This window comes from Barbus barbus (genome assembly GCF_936440315.1).
Source record: "Barbus barbus genome assembly, chromosome: 9".
Classification (NCBI taxonomy): domain Eukaryota; kingdom Metazoa; phylum Chordata; class Actinopteri; order Cypriniformes; family Cyprinidae; genus Barbus; species Barbus barbus.
In genome coordinates, this window is record NC_136737.1 from 3,606,999 (window position 1) to 3,627,727 (window position 20,729).

At 37.5% G+C, this 20,729-nt stretch overlaps 1 protein-coding gene across 1 annotated transcript; it reads left to right on the top strand.

The window, feature by feature from the left end:
* Window positions 1-3,016: 3,016 nt before the first annotated feature.
* LOC306874830 (histamine H3 receptor-like) lies at window positions 3,017-14,944 on the top strand (the record flags this gene model as incomplete). The annotated part of the gene is made up of 3 exons (XM_079425108.1): window positions 3,017-3,326; window positions 5,785-5,951; window positions 14,066-14,944. 3 exons carry the CDS (start codon window positions 3,017-3,019, stop codon window positions 14,942-14,944), a joined length of 1,356 nt encoding a protein of 451 aa, XP_079281234.1.
* Between the last annotated feature and the right edge of the window lie 5,785 nt (window positions 14,945-20,729).

The window sequence follows — 20,729 nt, forward strand, 5'->3', positions numbered from 1 at the left end:
TAACTGTGCTGTAAAGAAACGCAATGCTTTGCTTTGATCCTTTATATCGACTAAACCAACATGCTAATTGTCTATTTGATCACCCAACGGTCTAAACAAATCTCAACTGAACTATAACCAGCAGATCTCTTTTACTTTGTGCCACAGAATCATGTTAGTGTAAATGACATCTAGTGAGGAATTGCACTATATTTGGATGGAAATAACGCCACATTACATCAGACAATACCATGCTGTGCATTGGCGCTTTTTAAATTGTCAAAGCCAAATATATGTGACGTGAAAGTTGCCAATTTGATGGCAAACAAGTTGGAGTTTTATTGTGACATGCGAAGATTAATTTCTGCCAAAGAATTGTTATTGTCTTTGGTACAGATACTTGGACTGTTCACTTGAACATGCAGTGCTGTGTTTCGCCAGCCTAAAATGTATCTCCAACATGCTAATTATTGATTTGACTGGGCAAAACTTCAACTGTTTGGCTTCTTATCAATGCTCCAACCAACCAGTGTCTCCACAATTCTTTCTACCACAGCAAGCAGAGTTTACCCAAAGGACAACTCTATCACATACCACTAATGCCATGTCAGAAAGATTTCAAGCTAACCTTTACTACAAATATCTTTACAGTACGTTAGAAAATACCATGCTTTGTTTAGGTACATTTTAAGTAGCCTAAGCCAGATCTCCGACATGTCCATTTGATGCAACCCAGTGTGAGAGTAAATGCATTATTGAACTTCACAACTCGACTTGACCAGATAATATCCCTCCAAACACAGACACCAAGAGAGAAACATTAGAATTGCATGAAAGTGGCTGATTTGCATGGTGGATAAGAAACCCATTCCTTTTGTTTCCTGGCTAACAACAGTATCAATGAATAATATTAATCGTGGGAGAAATCAAATCAGCACATTAGCTGTCCTCCGTTGAGGCCTTGAGGAGCAAGAATTCATGTTGTTTTATCATCTCAAGTGGCATTGGTAGATGTTCAAATAAGGGTCAGGCCTCTTCATCTCTGGAGATCAAACATCAGAAGGGTGCAGCCGAAAGCTTGCTTCATAAGAGTCTCTCCTACTTCTTTAGAAGGTGATAGAGCAGATCTCTTTTGAAATGAATTGTAGCTCTTGCTTTGGACCTTTGGAATACGCAGAATTCTGCTTCCGCTGTAAGAATAATACAACAAAGTACTTGATTGCACTTAGCCTCTTTCCATGTTATCTTCTTCTGGCACCTGCCTCTATGTTTTTAGTCCAAATGCTTTAATGTTTGAAATCCCTGCTCATTAGCAACATGAAATGTGGCAACCTGAAACAAGACTATGAAGGCTTAAACCCTTTCAATTCCACAACTCTTTGTAAAAAAGGTGTGGGATAAGAGGATACAAGTTGGACAAGGGTCTTATGTTTTAATGTTCTCATGTTGACTAGTCTTTAAACCATTTGGACACTTGTGTCAGGGTTGGTGTAGATATCTTCCGGGAATGAGATGTTTCAATGTGCTTTTATAGCATTTGTTTCACGTTTTAGCAACACACTTATGCTAATCAAATCGCTCCCCAGACTCTCAAGTGACCCTCTTTGGAAGTGATTGGTATTACTATGGGGCCTAGACAAGAAATCCAGGGTTAAGAGCCCAGGGGTTAATTAGAACTTCATAATTCACATTTAAAAGGGTTTTAGACAGAATTTAACTGCACAACTGCTGGAACTAATGGAAGTTAAAGGAGCTGCACCATGCAGTGCCGCTAAATTGGATTTCACAGATGCACCACTATTTCAGTATCAATGTCATGCACGTGTGTGAGTGAAATGCAGGGGCAAAGTGTCTGCTATCGTATTGCTCTGGTGCACAGCTGAGGAAGAGCACACAGGGCTTAAGTCGGTCTTTTGTGTCAGTAGGGAAATGACTCACGCGGGAAAAGAAGACCACATCTCTGACAGCGAGTGTAATTAAGATTTTTTTTTAAACCTAGAACACAGACTTTAGGAAGAGGAGGCGTACTGTACATAGTGTGCAATTTAAAACTTTAAAGTGCAATTAGGATGTTTATTTGTCATGCCTTTAACGTCATGTACTCGGCTGATTGAGGCATTAACATTTTATTTCCTACAAATGCTTGAATTTACGGCCTGTTTTTTTTATCATGCCTCATTAAAGGCGACATGGTATGTAATGTAAGTAGTTGAGGCACAGCCACTCGGTAGCGAAGGAATGCATTAAAGAAAACCTGCCTGAGCTTTGCCTTGAGGATGGCAGTGGCTGCTGTCCATGGTTCTGAAACCACTGAACATTACAAGAGCACTAATACACTATAGTCAAAGAATGTGAACAGGATTCCTGTTGGAATTTCAGTCATCATTCAAAGCCAGTCCTAAAGAATCTGAATAGGATTTACTCGCAGGATTCTAGCGTAACACAAAAACGCCGGAGTGCCTTTGATCTACAGAACACAAAAGATGTTTTGAAGAATGTTGGCTTACAAATGACATTGCAAACATTGTGGCAGAAGAAAGACATAGATTTGAATGACATGAGGGGGAGTAAATCATTTAAATTTGTGTTTTTTAAATGTCAATTCCACTGTAAACATACTAATTAATGAGTATCTTTGTTTTTCTCTTGAAAATGTCTAAATGTACTTAATACGAGATAACAAAACAAAATTAATTCATAATTTAAAAATATGCCAGTGCAACCAAAAATACTTCTAAGATAGATGGCGTATCTGTCTGAGGACAGCGCGCTATCCAACGGAAGGCGCGAGAGCGCAACAGTTGACGTGCGCGCACGCCGGGAACGCGCTATTCTGTTGGAAAGTCGTAGAACAGAAACTCTGCGCTCAGTCTCAGTGCGAGGACTTGGGAGTTCCCCTCAAGAAGGAGTCGATTCACGTCATGAGTTTCTGTTATTGCACTGGACGCTTCAAAGATGCGCGCACTCCTCAGGCGTTTGGAGACTCCAATTGGATGCTTATTCCGCCGCGCGCTGAAGTTAACGCAACCCTAAAGGGATGAAAACTCTGCTGTCATCATCGTCAGCGGGAAAAGGTTCATATGATGACTTCAGACCTGTTGCTGGTTCTCCAAATGTCCTTGATCTGACAATGGTTAACTGCTTCAACTCCTCTAGCTCCGTCAGCTCGGATGGGGCTCCGTTCCCCGGGTACACGATGGTCATTCTGGCGATCCTCATGATAACTCTGGTGGTCGTGGTGGTGTTCGGGAACGCGTTGGTTATTCTCGCGTTCGTCGTGGACAAGAGCCTCAGAAATCAATGCAATTACTTCTTCCTTAATTTGGCTATATCGGACTTCCTTGTTGGTATGTATAAAAGTGCATTTTAATTCACTTCAACTCAATGTTGCGCACATATGCGCTTGTGTTTTGCATTGCAATTGTGCATGTGAATATAAGCTGTTACATCTCCTAAAAATGATCTGCATGTCATCGAGCAATGGGAAACCCTTTGTTCTACAGGATCAACGCGTTCTGGAAATCCTATATACTGTACATCTGATGAGATCTGTGGGAATATTGGCTTTGATAGACACCCAAATGAGAGTGCAAAGAAAAGTTTCATAGATTAGGCTACACCTTACTCGATAAGACACGTAGGTGCAGCTGATGAGTAATGCTGGATCGATCAAACAGATGTACTGGATATGCAACAGAGTGATCGATGCTAATCCTGATATCTAGATCCCAGGGTGGCTAATGTGTATATAATAACAGCAAATCAAATATGCACAAAATTTTTTACATGAAGTGTTTGATTTTGCACAATAATTACATAACATGTACAAAAACAACATTTACATGATGCATATACAACCAAGTTATCATTCAGTATTGATAATCTCAAAATGGTCCACAATGGCCCAAATTGGACTGGTTTTTGTGCATTGCTTTTTCACCCAGTTTTGCAAGTCAGTATTCATTAGAATGGCCTGTTGCCAAATGATAAATGTAAATTGTTGTAGCTGCGCTCACTTTTAGAGCGTATGCCTGTTAATAATCCTGATTACACAACTCACATTCCCTACCACATTACTGCTCTGCAGGAAATTAATTCAGAGTGAATTATTACATAAACCACATTTCTCCGGTTTTGTCTGCTCTGACCTCATCTTGAAAACCAGGAGAGTGATTAGATCACTCCCGGCAGCAACCACAACCAAAGTTCATTTTCTCCAAGGAATACAAAAGCAGTAGGTCAAGCCTCTCAAATATACAGACACGGTACTTATTTTGCAATTCCAACATTATTTGCATTGGTCTAATTTTCTTTTTGCTTGTGAATTTTAAGGTGATATAGTGTGAAATACGTATTTGTCTTATTTGCTGTCATTAAATTGTATTTCGTGTATTATATGTGACCCTGGAGCACAAAAGTAAGTAGCACGGCTAAACAGCCAACAATACATTGCATGGCTTTTATGCCAAAAATCATTAGGATATTAAGTGAAGATCATGCTCCATGAAGATAGTTAAATCTATCAAAACTTAATTTTTGATTATGCATTGCTAAGAACTTCACTTTTGGACAACTTTAAAGGCGATTTTCCCCAATATTCTGAATTTATTTTTTTTTGCACCCTCAGATTCCAGATTTTAAAATAGTTGTATCTCAGCCAAATATTGTCTGATCTTAACAAACCATATATCAATGGAAAGATTATTTATTATACATCTCAAATTAAACCCTTATGACTGGTGTTGTGGTGCAGTGTCACATATCACATTATACTGGGTGATGAAAACCCTACAATGGTTGTCCTAAAGCTAACCAGATCCAGATTTCCCAATATGCCATATATTTTTATCATTTCCAGTAATTGAAAGCGAATGGGAATCCAGGTTGTCAAGCTCTGAGCTTAACTATTTTTATCAGTAATTTTCAGTATTGCATATATACAGGTGACGCTTTTCTTGCTTCATCCACTATATGGATGAAGACTCAAATTTCCCAATGATCCATACATTTTGCCTCTTATTTTTAGACCATATTCTTGGCATGCTTTCTTAGCAAAACTGGCTCTGAGGTGGAAAAATGAACGATTACACCAATCCATCTGCAGTACCAAAACAGAGACCTTTAGTTCTCTGCTGCTCTGTGGTGCGCTGGCACCATAAATTATTGGCTTGGATTAAGAGTGCATTAAGACATGAGATCCTATCTGCAGTTCATTTCAAGATCCGCATGGCCTCTCGGTCTATTCTCCCCACCCTCTCTGCCTGCTTGAGTGTTTATTTGCGGCTCACAGGCATTAGTGTTCAGCCGATGTAGTGCTCAGTGGAAGTTCTTTGAAAAGAAAAAACAACTTGGTTCGAGAGATAGGAGGTGCCGCTCTACCTGAAAACATGCCCATGTAGTTTAGATAAAGAAAGCGCTGCTTTTTTCCTCAAATGCCAACTAGCTCAAAAGCTGTAAATAATAGAGCCATGGCTGTGTATTTGACAGTATGATAGATGTGACATCTCAGTGTCCTTCAAGGAAAGTGCTGTTTTCTATGCCTTTGTGAAAAAGCTTTCTCTTGATGCTTCTAGGTGCGGAAAAGCGAGAGAACGAGGTAGAGAGTTCAGAAAGCAGTCACCGTTCCCTTTGCAGCTCGATGGCTTTTTGATAATGGCTCAGGTTTATCGGTCACATTGTGAAGCGACTCCTTCGTGACATGATCCATTGATTTTGTGCTCTGAAGGGCCTATTATATCCTGACCAGGAGAAGCGTGTGGCCATTGATATAATACAGTAAAATGTGATGTGTCTCTGTCTTTCCAGGGGCTTTTTGCATCCCAGTCTACATGCCCTATATCTTGACGGGCAGGTGGATGCTGGGTCGAGGACTGTGTAAGCTGTGGCTTGTGATGGACTACTTGTTGTGCACGGCTTCCGTCTTCAATATCGTCTTAATCAGCTACGACCGCTTCCTGTCCGTTACCCGAGCTGTAAGTATCAACATCCAATTAGCCTACTTAAAGTAATAGTCAGTAAATGTCAGTCCAAACCTGCATGTTATGTTTTTTAGTAGAGCACAAAATGAGAAATGTTATTGTACTGGCTACTGTTTTCCAGAAATTGAAAGTGCAGGGTTGTCGAGCTCCAGACGTTAGACTCTTCAATTATTGCATTAAATATATTAAAGGATGACATTTTTCTTGCTTCGTCCACCATACTGGGTTTATGTTGTCTCAACACAATGCATTCTGGTGTATCTGTTCTTCCAAAGACAAAATCGTAGTAGTTTTTCATCAAAATAAACCAACCTCTGCTCTCCAACCACCTGCTTTATAGAAACATTGCTCAATCCCAATCAATTCCTGATAGACTAAATGAAGTCTTGCCCCTTTTGTGTAAATATCTCATTTGATTCAAAGAGAAATTTGCAATGCATCATCTGAGACACAAAGCAAAACTTGTAAGCAATTGCGATATTCAGTGTTTGCAACCCATTTTTTTGTTCATATTGCCAGAAACATTTAATGTTCTTCGAATATTCCAATTGTTATCTCCCACAAACGCATACAAACCAAGTTTTCGCTTGGTGCATCAGATGATGCACTGCAAATTTCCCTTTTGTCTGAAACAAATGAGTTGTTCACAAAACCCACAAAACGCTGAAGACAGTGTTATTGCAATTAGATGAATAATAAGAGAATGACTTGCTGCCCCGGCGACAGATCTTCGATAAGAGCGGCCCACCAGACGGATGAAGCGCGCATCCTCTGTGGATCCAGCGTTCAACTGCTCTATGGTCATGAATTTTTCAGTGCAATTTACTGCAAATATCCACGATGTTAGTCACGGATGGCATCATCAATTTATATTCATACTTCATAGTGAGTCAACCTAAAGACCAGTGGGTTATTAAAAATCCAAACTTGGGCTCTGTTCCAAAACCTTGCTGTCTACATCCCAACTGAAATGAACTTCATAAACGACCACTTTTCTTTTAGAGTATATACACTTCAAAATAAAGGTTACAAAGGAAGGTTTTCACAGCAATACCATAAAAGATCCACTTTAGGTTCTCCTAAAGAACCTTTCAGTGAGCAGTTCTTAAAAGAGTAGTTCTTTCTTAGAGTAAAGAACAGCCGAATCATATAAAGCTTTTGTGGAATGGAATTTTTCCATTGATGTTAAAGGGATAGTTCACCCAAAAATGAAAATTCTGTCACGAAGCACTCACCCTCATGTTGTTCCAAACCTGTAAGACCTTCGTTCATCTACAGAAATTAAATATTTTTGATGAAATCCAAGAGCTTTCTAACCCTCCATAGACAGCACCCGAAAGAACCCAGAAGAGAACAAATAGTTGAATAAAGTAAAAAAAATTAGCTTTCTTTGTGCATAAAAAGTATTCTCGTAGCTTAAAAAAATTCTAAATGTCACACTATGACTATTTTAACGATGGTCTTACTACCTTTCTGGGCCTTGAACATAGTAGATCCCTTTCTGTCTATGCAGGGTCAGAAAGCTCTCGGATCTCATCAAAAACATCTTAATTTGTGTTCCAAAGAGGAACGAAGGTCTGGTATGGAACGACATGAGAATGAGTAATTAATGACAGAATTAAAATTTTTGGGTGAACTATCCCTTTAACGATCCTTCATGGAACCACTGATGCCAATAAAGAGCCTTTATTTTGAAACGTTTCTGAAATGCTGCCCATAGAATTTGGCCAATTCTTTGCAGTATAATTATGATTCTTATCTTTTAGAGCAGCCTTTGTGTCAGAAGTGCATAGACAATGCCTTAAACTGCTTCCTACACGGGTAGCTCACTGGAAAATTGGTTTGCTTTGTAACGAATTTAAAAAGTACAGGAAGTACTTTTTGGTCCTGTATTGCACTGCAACGCTGTATTGTTGCATAAGTGTTTTTTTGTCCGTCTCAGTCGTTCTAGTGGCTTGACTGAATTCTGGTTTATGACTGGCATGCTCCAGACAGCTATTTTGGACATGCAGGCAGCTGCCCAGTGATTCTGTGGGGCTGTAATGACTCACGGGGAGAGACTATAACAAGGCTGCCCCCTCTCCTGACCTTTACATCCTGAGAGAGGCCTCTGATGAAAACCACACGGCTAAAAGTCATGTCTAAAACAGGCACCTATACCCACCAAGATGGCTACTGTAAGGAAACCACATATATGTGTCTTTGTGTTACGGTTTAATTGGTGATCTGAACAGGGTTACCAAGGTAAAAATAAAGTATACTTGAATGCACTAAACAATACTTAAGTACAAGCAAGTACATTTGTAGTACATTCTTATTTTTGTGCTAAATAAAATTACACTGTAAATACACTAATTAAAAGTATATTTCTACTTCAGTAGTTCTTCAGTGCACTTGAAAACGTATACTAAATACCTCTGATATTTAAATGGATTTTAAGTGCACTGAAATAAAGCATACTATCTAGAGGAGTTTTATTAGTGTATTTCTTAAAAGTGTGCTCTGAATGCTTTATAAATTTGTTCAATCTTAGTAGACGTTTATATAGTAATCCTAAACTTAAATTAAATTGATTTTATTAAAAATATATTACTAATATACTAGTTATAAGTACATTTTCCCAACTGTGGTACTTAAGTACTTAATATAAATGCAGTAATTAGGCACTAACACTTAAATTGATTTTAAGTGTAGTCAGATATAGTGCACCAAATATAAGTGTTTAATAACTAATAAAAAAGTACTTAATATAAATGCAGTAATTAGGCACTAACACTTAAATTGATTTTAAGTGTCGTCAGATATAGTGCATCAAATATAAGTGTTTAATAACTAATAAAAGAAGTACTTAATATAAATGCAGTAATTAGGCACTAACACTTAAATTGATGTTAAGTGTCGTCAGATATAGTACATCAAATATAAGTGTTTAATAACTAATAAAAAAAGTACTTAATATAAATGCAGTAATTAGGCACTAACACTTAAATTGATTTTAAGTGTCGTCAGATATAGTACATCAAATATAAGTGTTTAATAACTAATAAAAAAAGTACTTAATATAAATGCAGTAATTAGGCACTAACACTTAAATTGATTTTAAGTGTCGTCAGATATAGTACACCAAATATAAGTGTTTAATAACTAATAAAAAAGTATTTAATATAAATGCAGTAATTAGGCACTAACACTTAAATTGATTTTAAGTGTCGTCAGATATAGTATACCAAATATAAGTGTTTAATAACTAATAAAAAAGTACTTAATATAAATGCAGTAATTAGGCACTAACACTTAAATTGATTTTAAGTGTCGTCAGATATAGTATACCAAATATAAGTGTTTAATAACTAATAAAAAAGTATTTAATATAAATGCAGTAATTAGGCACTAACACTTAAATTGATTTTAAGTGTCGTCAGATATAGTATACCAAATATAAGTGTTTAATAACTAATAAAAAAGTACTTAATATAAATGCAGTAATTAGGCACTAACACTTAAATTGATTTTAAGTGTCGTCAGATATAGTATACCAAATATAAGTGTTTAATAACTAATAAAAAAGTATTTAATATAAATGCAGTAATTAGGCACTAACACTTAAATTGATTTTAAGTGTCGTCAGATATAGTACATCAAATATAAGTGTTTAATAACTAATAAAAAAAGTACTTAATATAAATGCAGTAATTAGGCACTAACACTTAAATTGATTTTAAGTGTCGTCAGATATAGTACATCAAATATAAGTGTTTAATAACTAATAAAAAAGTACTTAATATAAATGCAGTAATTAGGCACTAACACTTAAATAGATTTTAAGTGTCGTCAGATATAGTACATCAAATATAAGTGTTTAATAACTAATAAAAAAAGTACTTAATATAAATGCAGTAATTAGGCACTAACACTTAAATAGATTTTAAGTGTCGTCAGATATAGTATACCAAATATAAGTGTTTAATAACTAATAAAAGAAGTACTTAATATAAATGCAGTAATTAGGCACTAACACTTAAATTGATTTTAAGTGTCTTCAGATATAGTACACCAAATATAAGTGTTTAATAACTAATAAAAAAAGTACTTAAAATAAATGCAGTAATTAGGCACTAACACTTAAATTGATTTTAAGTGTCGTCAGATATAGTACATCAAATATAAGTGTTTAATAACTAATAAAAAAGTACTTAAAATAAATGCAGTAATTAGGCACTAACACTTAAATTGATTTTAAGTGTCTTCAGATATAGTACACCAAATATAAGTGTTTAATAACTAATAAAAAAAGTACTTAATATAAATGCAGTAATTAGGCACTAACACTTAAATTGATTTTAAGTGTCTTCAGATATAGTACACCAAATATAAGTGTTTAATAACTAATAAAAAAAGTACTTAAAATAAATGCAGTAATTAGGCACTAACACTTAAATTGATTTTAAGTGTCGTCAGATATAGTATACCAAATATAAGTGTTTAATAACTAATAAAAAAAGTACTTAAAATAAATGCAGTAATTAGGCACTAACACTTAAATTGATTTTAAGTGTCGTCAGATATAGTATACCAAATATAAGTGTTTAATAACTAATAAAAAAAGTACTTAAAATAAATGCAGTAATTAGGCACTAACACTTAAATTGATTTTAAGTGTCGTCAGATATAGTACATCAAATATAAGTGTTTAATAACTAATAAAAAAGTACTTAAAATAAATGCAGTAATTGGGCACTAACACTTAAATTGATTTTAAGTGTAGTCAGATATAGTACATCAAATATAAGTGTTTAATAACTAATAAAAATACATTTTTAGTGGATGTATACTATCACCAAGTTTTAATACATAAATACTAAACATAAAAATTTGAATGGGTTTTCATGAAAAATCAGTAGAAATGTATTAATTACAAGTAAAACCCTACTAAAATTCACAATTTAACAGTAAGTATGCTTTTAGTGTAAAGTACTTAAAATGCTATATTTTTAATGTGGAAAAGTGCTTCTAATGACAGTAATAGTGTACATGATTGTACTATTTATGAACATTTAGTTAAGTATATCATGTAAAGGGAATATTAACAGTTACAATGCATTAGAAATTAATTATTTAATGTATAAAAATATGTGGGCAATACATTTTGTGTATATATATGTATATATATATGTATGTATTTATTATTATTATATTTTAAATAATTCATAACTCTATTTTCTATGTATGAGTATGTTCAAAAGTATATAAAAGATGGGTTCAAGTGTACTAGCCGAGAGTACGTTAAAAGTGTACGTTAAAAGCCCATTTTAGTTCATATTCATGGTGTCTCAAAATAGCACAGATGAGTACACTTAGATGTTCTTAAGATTAGCTTAAAAAGCACTACAGAATAATTTTTAGTTTATTAAGTAGAAAATTGGTGTATGGAAATATAGCACTTTAAGTACATTATGGAAGTGTATTGAAATTAATTGTATTTTAATGCACTTTCTTTCATCTGGTAAAACCGAAAGCAGATATGCTACTAACTTAACTATCTTTTTCAGTGCCGAGCTACTTCATCCGAAGTCAAGCGTAATTTGAGGAAGTAATCAGATATGCCCGTCTGTCTCTCTAAAATATAGCACTGGCAAGACGTTATAGTGAATCAGTTCATTCGGATGTAAAAGTGTAAATTTATCGGTCCGAGTTTAAGGCTGTCACTCTAATCAAGATTCATTCATTCAAATCTATCGAGATAAACACTGCTCTGATTAAATTATTACTTATATAGTCTGAAAGTTATATATTTGAAAGATTTCACCCGTCTGAATTGCATTAATGTAGTAACTGGTTTTTAAGGAGTAGCTGCCCATCGATGAACTACTTTAAATCACGAGTAGCTGGATCTGAAGTGGCTGTCAGCTTTGAAAACCTCACGGCTGCACACCGGCTCATCTGGTGAAATCATAAAAGGAAGGAAGGGGAAGTTCAATATTTTTTTCCATTCAGTGTGTGCATTTATCTCCATTGCAAACAGCGAAACGATGCTGAATTTGGGTCCTTAAATAACCTCTCTTCACATTCAACGAAACCGTTGAGCGAAATAAGCACAGAAAACATGGGAACGATACCCTACTGTGAAAGACGAATGCGCTGAGCGAAAATGGCGTTAAAGACCATTTCCCAGCCCTTAAGCGGCTTTTGACGTTCCAGAGCAGAATTTGGGCGAATTATGAAATGCAAAGAATTGTTAAGAAACATTAGGGCATAGATATGTGCTATAGTTCACTAGATCTTGCAGATGTGTTGAAAGCTAATTTAGCTGCTTGTGACTGAATATCTGGAGTGTAACTTTTAATAGACATCTCAGCAGTTTATTCCCCCGTGGCTTCATGCATAATGTATTAAAGTTTGCATATTTTGCAAATACATTTTTTATCCAGCTCTTCTGAAGTACTCATTGTTTAATGTCATTACTTCCTGTTGATGTCTATGGGCGTTATCTGAGATTGCTTTTGAAAGAGTAACGATCCGTCATAAATGACAAAGTGAAATGCTTTTCAAACCTCAAATGTCATTTCAAAAAGACTTATGTGATAGTATCAGTGTCATTTGACAAGCACGTCTGGTGGGGAATTATTTCAGTCAGGGATGGTGTGTTCTGTACAGAATAAGGTTCAGGAAAGGTAGTGTGTTTTTCCGCACATTATAACTGAAATGGGCATTATGTCAACAAAATGTCTTCATCTCCAGTGTCCCAGAATCCAGTTCAACGGCATTCGAAGGTGTGAAAAACCGTGATGTTTGTCTGAGGTAGTCACCAACATATTCCTCACTCCCTAAAGTCTATTATTTGCTGTAATTTCAGGGCTGAAATGGCATTAGTTCATAACAAGAAAACACCCTTGAGGGCTCCTGTCTTTTACGAGTAGATGATTCCTTTCATCTTTCCTATTGTCATTTTTAAATGACTGAAATGAAAAGTGTTTCGGGCTGGACTCTAGAGAGTGAGGTGCTATGGCAAAGACAGCTTTATTGTCACACTGTCCACGCTTGTCAATTATTCATTGCTGTATTTCAGAAGATTTGCGGTTCATTTCAAAGGCCTCTAAAATCATCAACATGTTCAAAACTTTGAAAAACATAATTGATAGTTGATGCTTTTTTATCCAGTAAAAGCGCTTTTTAGTGTAATTGTACAAATGTCCACCTTCAGCTCGTGTTTCAAGTGTCTCAAATCTGATCATGAGCGTTTGTTTCCAGAAGCTTTACTTTCTCTGTTCCTCAGCGGAGGAATGATCTTCATCTCACATCTTCTGAGGAGCGTTTATTTCTTCATCTGTCAATCAGCATTGCATTATGTGTTTGGATCATTAAATCTCATCTTACTATAGAGTGACAACTAATATTTCTACAGTTTTATGTCAGTATCTGCTCTATGATCTTTCTGTTATAAAGATCTCATTGATTTACAATTACAAGAATCATAAATATCAGCATCTGCAGCAAATTGGATATTTTGGCTCAGTTTGAGTCTGAATAAAAATGATTTTTTACCCCATATGCTCACTGTATGAGCCTATATATACATATATATGTATGTATGTTATTTAATTTAGGCTTTACAGGACTATAAATCTGAAACTACCAGATTAAATGTGTAAATCCTCCCATTTTGTGTTCTTGTTTATGAAGGCAGTAGAGAGAAAGGCAGCATGCTAGGTTTTGAAACAGAGCCACAAAAAAAAAAAAAAAACGGTATTCATAGTTTAAAGTGATTTAGTCACATGTCTTGATCTTTTATTAAATGTAAATTGTATTTTCATGTCATCAGATTAATCGGACACGCTGATTAACTTATAATAACCACATTAGTCGAATCATTAGCTCCCAGTAGAACCGATCAGTTCTGCGGTGCTGAAATTGGTTCTTTTTCCTCGCAGTGCTCTGAATCCTAGGCTGTGAATTGAATAAATCATGAAGAAGATGAGGCAGTCACACTGAGTGTGCAAAGATTTTATTGAGTGCGATAGCTGCCAGGGATCACTCCCATGCCAATTTATGACTCTGAACAATGGCTATTTCATGTGTCTCTCTCTTTAATCTTTCGTCTTATTCCATAGGTGAGGTACCGGGCCCAGCAGGGCGTCACTCGTCTGGCAGTGGTCAAGATGTTGGCGGTGTGGGTTTTGGCATTCCTCCTCTACGGACCAGCCATCATCTTCTGGGAGCTGATGGTGGGAGAAAGCATCGTTCCGGAGGATGAATGTTTCGCCGAGTTCTACTGCACCTGGTACTTCCTGCTCTCCGCGTCTACCTTCGAGTTCTTCTCTCCGTTCATCTCCGTGGCCTTCTTCAACTTCAGCATCTATCTCAACATCCAGCGGCGGAACCGGAGTCGCATGGCGCATGTGGAGGCCGAGAAGGAGGATGGCTGGAGGGTCATCGACGGACAAGCCTCGTCTGTTTTCTTCGTCAAAACGCGCAAGGTGTCCTCAAGCGAGCCGGCGGCCGTTTCGGCCGCGATCGAAGACGACAAGGAGGTTTCGCCGTCGTCCAGCGGTGATCCCAGCAGCACCCAATCCGTGTCTTTGACAATGAAGACGACCATTAAAAAGCGAGGGTTGCTCAGCAGTTGGGTAAGGACGCGCATAATACGAGCGCAGGAGGCATCGAATCCATGCGCCCCGTGCAGAAGCGGAGGACAGGCGCGTCTCTTGAGAGATAAGAAGATTGCCAAGTCCTTGGCAGTCATAGTGTGCGTTTTTGGGGTGTGTTGGGCACCGTACACTCTCCTTATGATCATACGGGCGGCCTGCAGCGGTAGCTGTGTGGAATATCATTGGTACGAAGTCACTTTTTGGCTCCTTTGGCTCAACTCGGCCATCAACCCTTTCCTCTACCCGCTTTGCCACAGCAGCTTTCGCCGGGCATTCGCCAAGATTTTGTGCCCCAAGCGACAATCTGTTCGACCACACGAGGAAAGCCCTTCCTGCCAGTGACAATCTGACAGCAACAGAAGGGATTTAAAGGGATAGTTCATCCAAAAATGAAGCTTCTGTCATCATTTACTCATCCTCAAGTAGTTCCAAACCTGTATGAATGTCTTTGTTCTGCTGAACACAAAGGAAGATATTCTGAAGAATGTAGGAAACAGAGCAGTTCTGGGGCTCCATTGACTTCCATAGTATTTTTTTTTTCCTAAGGTGGCTCAAAACAGCCTGGTTACAAACTTTCTTCAAAATATCTTCCTTTGTGTTCGGCAGAACAGAGACATTCATACAGGTTTGGAACTACTTGAGGGTGAGTAAGTGATGACATTTTCATTTTTGGGTGAACTATCCCTTCAACACTTTCACACCGAATATTGAAGGATGAAATAAAAGCACCAAGGCAAGAGAGCGAATCATTTCCGCCCAAGCAAATTCCGCAATGGAAATCCATGTCATTACTTGATGGAGTAGCATGTTATGAAACGTCCTGACATCAGATTCTTTATGACGATTTGACCTTTTAGTGATGGATATAAACAGTGCAACTAACAGTGCTGTTGTTATTTGTCTATCTCTAGTCGTGCAGTAACATAGGAACGGAGTTGTTTCACTCTTGTTAGCTAATGTAAGTTGCATGTTCTGGGACATCTGTGGTGAAAAAGTGATGCAGCTTGTGTTCAGAACATATTCAGTTGACAGTTTTGCCCATATCAACATTATTTATTGACTGTTGTATATTCCACACCATTGACTCGCACGGTTCAGCGGAGAAGATGTGATGTATGCGAGAAGACAGATATAAGGTGTGTTCTACCACTAAATACATGATCTTCACAGTCAGACTCTGAAATCTGTATCTCCTGCTATGGACAAGACTGAAACGAATCATGTTTTTGAATGCCAGTTTTGTGGAATTTATGTGAAATGTGAATTAAGTTATTGAAGATATTGTCCATAGTATTTTTTTCCTCAAGTCTTTATTTCTCATCATTTTTATAAGCTGAAAATCTTGAAAATGTCAATCGATTCTTAGATGAAAGAATTGGAATGTAGCAACTGTCATGTGAACAATTTTTATGGTGCTTTTTTTGTCATTTATAGTGATCGGCCCTGATCCCTTGGTTTTTAAAGCGCTCTCTGGACTTTCAATGTCTTCTTGGAGGATGTAGTGTCACACAGCTTTGGAAGGACATCAAACTATTTGAATTTTGGAGCGTATCACTTTTTTTTCTTGACTAGATTCAGTGTCATTGTCAACAACACTGAAATCATTAAAATGGCTTTTTTATGCGTATAACTGTATAATGTTTTAAAACTTGTTTACGATGATTTCAATGTTTTTTGATTGGGGGAAATCCTTATAAATTCAACACAAAAAATATTTTGTGGTTTTGTGCATGCCAATTTTTCATCTTGGACCAGTCAGACTGTGCATTCAATTCAATCAAGATATTTTATAAATGATGTTCTTTATGGATTTAACCAAGTTATCCAACTGAGGCCAATTTCATATTTGTAGCCACGATTCAGTGCCTCCCAAGTTCTTTGAGATGAATTTGACTGAATTTGTTCATATCACAGAGGGCAACATGGATAATCTCCCAAAAGCTCAAGAAAAAGTTTAACAAGGTCCAAAGGCGAGGTTTTCATTTCCCCCAGAAGAGGCAATAGGCAATATTCAAATTATACTGGTCAACAATTATAGTCTAAATTAAAAAGGCCCAAAACACCTAGCAATCACAGTAGTGTTTTGCATACAGCTCTAAAAACTCAGGTCTTATCCCTGGAGCAGTCGCCACGCTTCTGCGGCTCTGATCTGCTTTTTGCTTCAGTGAATTAGTAAATGGCTTTTTTTCCAGATGGCTTTGAGAGCACTCCATTTATCAGTGCTGTTTGGAGCTCAAGTTAATTAAACCCCAATGATAAGCATCCTCATCAGATCCTTGAATTTGAACATCTAGAATCTCTTAACCAGGTGATGCTGTTGCACTATATGGTGTCTATGTAAAGGGAACGAGGGGACAGACATGGTTGTTTACATGATCAATGGTTCGAGCATTGAAGTGACTTCTTGATATTTTCTACTTGACAGTTCAAGAAAAGATGTGGTAAAATATCTTTCTTGCATGCTCCTTTTGTAGCTGTGCAGCAAATAGAAAAGCAGAAAATTGGCACGACAGTCGGGGAGCGGGAATGTTGGTTTTAGATTATTAGGCATTGTGTATATGCACACAATTCTTCAAAACTTATCAAAGGAAACTGCTGGGAACAGGTCATACTACCATTGAATCCTTCCCTCTGAGCATCACATTGCCTACGGATGATAACCTCCCACGTAAATGTGTGGATGCCAGGCTGTCCTGAATTTACGCTGATAGAATAAAACGCACAGAAATAAATTTGTGGCCAAACTCTTTGAAGATGTTCCACTGAATTGCAGAAGTCTGACTTGCTCAAACTGTTAGCCAAGCTTAAGGGTTTATATTACAATGCAATGTTGGGGGGCAAGTTTGATTGGGGGCTTATATCACAATTAATGCCCTTACAGCTATAAGAAGGTAATTTACTTGACTGAAAAACCAGCTTAGACCACCGTTCTTTAGGGGTTCAGGCTGGTTTGTGCTAGTTTGGTGCTGGAACAACTGGATCCACCATGTTGATCACCTGCAAAACTCAACTGGTAAAATGGTCTTTCTGATAAAGCTGATTGACCATGTTGGCTATGCTAGTTCTGGCAAATGCTAATTCCAGCAAAACAGTAACCAGACAGAAGTAGATTAGTTAAAGGGTTAGTTCACCATCATGTCGTTCCAAACCCATAAGACCTTTGTTCATCTTCAGAACACAAATCCGAGAGCTCTCAGACCCTACATAGAGAGCAAGGGAACTATCAAGGCACAGAAACGTAGCGAAAATATCTCAATTTGTGTTCTGACGATGAACGAAGGTCTTACAGGTTTGGAACGACATGAGGGTGAGTAAGTAATGACAGAATTTCCATTTTTGGGTGAACTATCCCTTTAAAATGACCCCATCTCTGGTTTGATGGTTGGGTGTACTTTATTACGCATTGGATTTGATCATTTGACCATGATTTGCTGTCTTTACTGAGGTAGAATTGAACAACTTTAACCATTAAAATCACCATTTAACTATGCAAGTGGCTTGGTGGTAGGCTTTTGTGGGAGCTGTGTCTGGCAAAACAGTCACCAGACAGAAGTATATCAATTAAAAGAAGCCATCTGGTAGCTGTTAAAACTTGGTAAGGCAAGGTTTTTGTGAGTAGTGGAATTTGATTAGTTCAAATGAACTCCGTTTAGTTAAAATACCCTGAGACTTGATGGGATTTAGGGGGTACGTAGATCAAAATAGGTTGGGAAACACTGGGCTAAACTCCCCGGGCGTCCACAATCCCAAAGATTCTAATTACCAGCAGCACCTGCGGCTCCTGTAGATTATGACCCAGATTTTGTGAGACCTTTGCAGTGAATGTCACAGGCGTTTACCCCATTGTTCACCTTCCGGCACAGCAGGCACCACTACAGTCATTAAGGCTAAAAGACAGCGGCATGATAAAGTCAGAGGCATGATAGGGCGCTAAAGGACACAGTTTGTTCCAATTTAAAATCATACAACCACAACAAACTCGACAGGGGGAAGCTGTCCTGCATAGCAACCTGCTGTGCATAATGTGCCGTCATTTTCATCCCACTACATTATGCATTGTATTTTGTCGAGATTAATGTGTTTTTGACCGTGACTGTTTTGTATCTTACATTAGAGCTTCTGAGCAGTCGTGAGTATTATTTTGGTTTCCTTCTGTCACGCAGCGTTTGCTGTGTTTTCTGTGGTAAAATGCAAGTTTGATTAGATTCATGGTGGGCGATACATTTTTGCAAGTTCACATGCTTCAATTTCATCCCCCGAAAAACCCATTTAAGGAGTGTGGATGTTGTCAATGTGTGGCCATATTCCCCATCGAGAGAATTGTTTTTTAAGTTAAGCTCCAAAAATGATCAAATTTTCCAGATGTCTTACTCTATATTGAATCCATACTACAGCTTTATGGCAGTGCACTAACATCATATTTTTAATGCATTCTAATGCAAAAAATACTTATTGACATGATGGTAAGTAAAGGTCGCTTTGGATAAAAAATATCTACTAAACGACTGCTGGCTTACAACATTTATTTATGTTTATGAATGATGGTAATTTATTCAGACCCCTTTACAAATGCACCAGATCATCTACACACCCAACCACCCTCCCACACACACTCTGCTGCAACAAAGAAAAAAGAAAAAAACAGACAGATGGACAGTTCATTTGTTCCAGGACTTTTTTGTTCTTTATTAGCCGCAGGTTAATCTTGTTGAAGGATAAGAATATTTGAGCTGTGCTGTGAATCAGTGCTTTTAGGTGAAGTACCACCTTTGATCAATTCCTTTCATTGCTCAGCATTGACTTTTTTTTCTGTAAGCATAGAGCTGATGCAATTATTAGTGTCAAAATACTGTCTTGTAATCTTAAAATGCAGAGACAGCCATAAGTAAGCCTTTTGTAGGTGGATGTCCTCTGAAGTGTGGTTCTATCAAACCGTTGCTCTTTTGCATCAGTGTTTGGTGAATGAGCATGTGTTTATCCAGGCAATGATAAACAGGGAGCACTGTTTGAAAAGAGTCATCATTTATGCATTCTTTTCAGACCTTTATGTTAAATTCCTCTGGGTCCTTATGCAATTAGACAAAACATGTCAAATCAAGACTATAAACTCTCTTGGAAAATGTGCGCTATCCAAACATGTTTTATAAAAATTGCTAGAAATACTTGTGTACTGCTTTTAGGTCAATGCTGCAATGTACCAGCAAAACCTGTTGAAACTAAAATCATAGTTCGTTTACGTCATCATTAAGACTTGAAGTCTGCCTGACTTGACTTGGCTTGGCCTGACACAAACTCTTTAACTTCTGCTGTCATACAGAGAGAGTTTTCCTCTCTCAAAGTAGAAAAACTTGTGACTTTACTCCTGCCTACAAGGTGAAGACTTCTTGTCTTAACAGAGGACGAGGTCGGATTTACTGTGCAATGGAGCGGAGCGTGTTTAAGTGCCGTGCCGGAGAATACAAGGAAAATGAAGGAAATATGAATCTAGGTTAGCGGGATTCGTTTAAGAGTCCTCAGCACGGCAGCACGTTCCAAGGACATGCATCCTCATGTTGTGATAGCAGGTGAAAAAGGTTAGCATACTGTTGTGTTGTGAGTCCACGGCAAACTTTCTCAACAGGAGAACTGTCCACAGTGACAATGGCATGCTCTCGAGTCCAGTTATTTATAGCCCCGTGCTGCTGCAGTGAATTTTAAAACGGTTTTGGCTGGGTACTGTGCAAATGGTTGAATAACCAATGCATTTTGATTCATGGTCCTAAATTAATTCCCAGTCCTCTTTTTTGAGATTATCGGATCCCAATTTTAAGATTTTTATATTGAGCCTTTAAGAGATGGGCTGCCTGAAATTGGACCTTTGGGACCAAAATGCAATCTGTGAGAGGAATTTGGTAGCGCAAAGCTCCTCTCAAGATATTTGAAAGCCAACCGCATAAAAAAAAATGGCATGAATGTGTGGAAAATACCTATCAGATGACCTTTATTGAGAGAATACGTAATTAACAGTAAGCTGTCGATAGCACTGAAGGTTAGAGGGCACCGGATGCAATGGGAGAGGGTAGAGGAATGAATGGGATTGTGAAGAGGTGTTTCGCAGCAGGTGAAAGACGCCCCATTCTCACTTGCA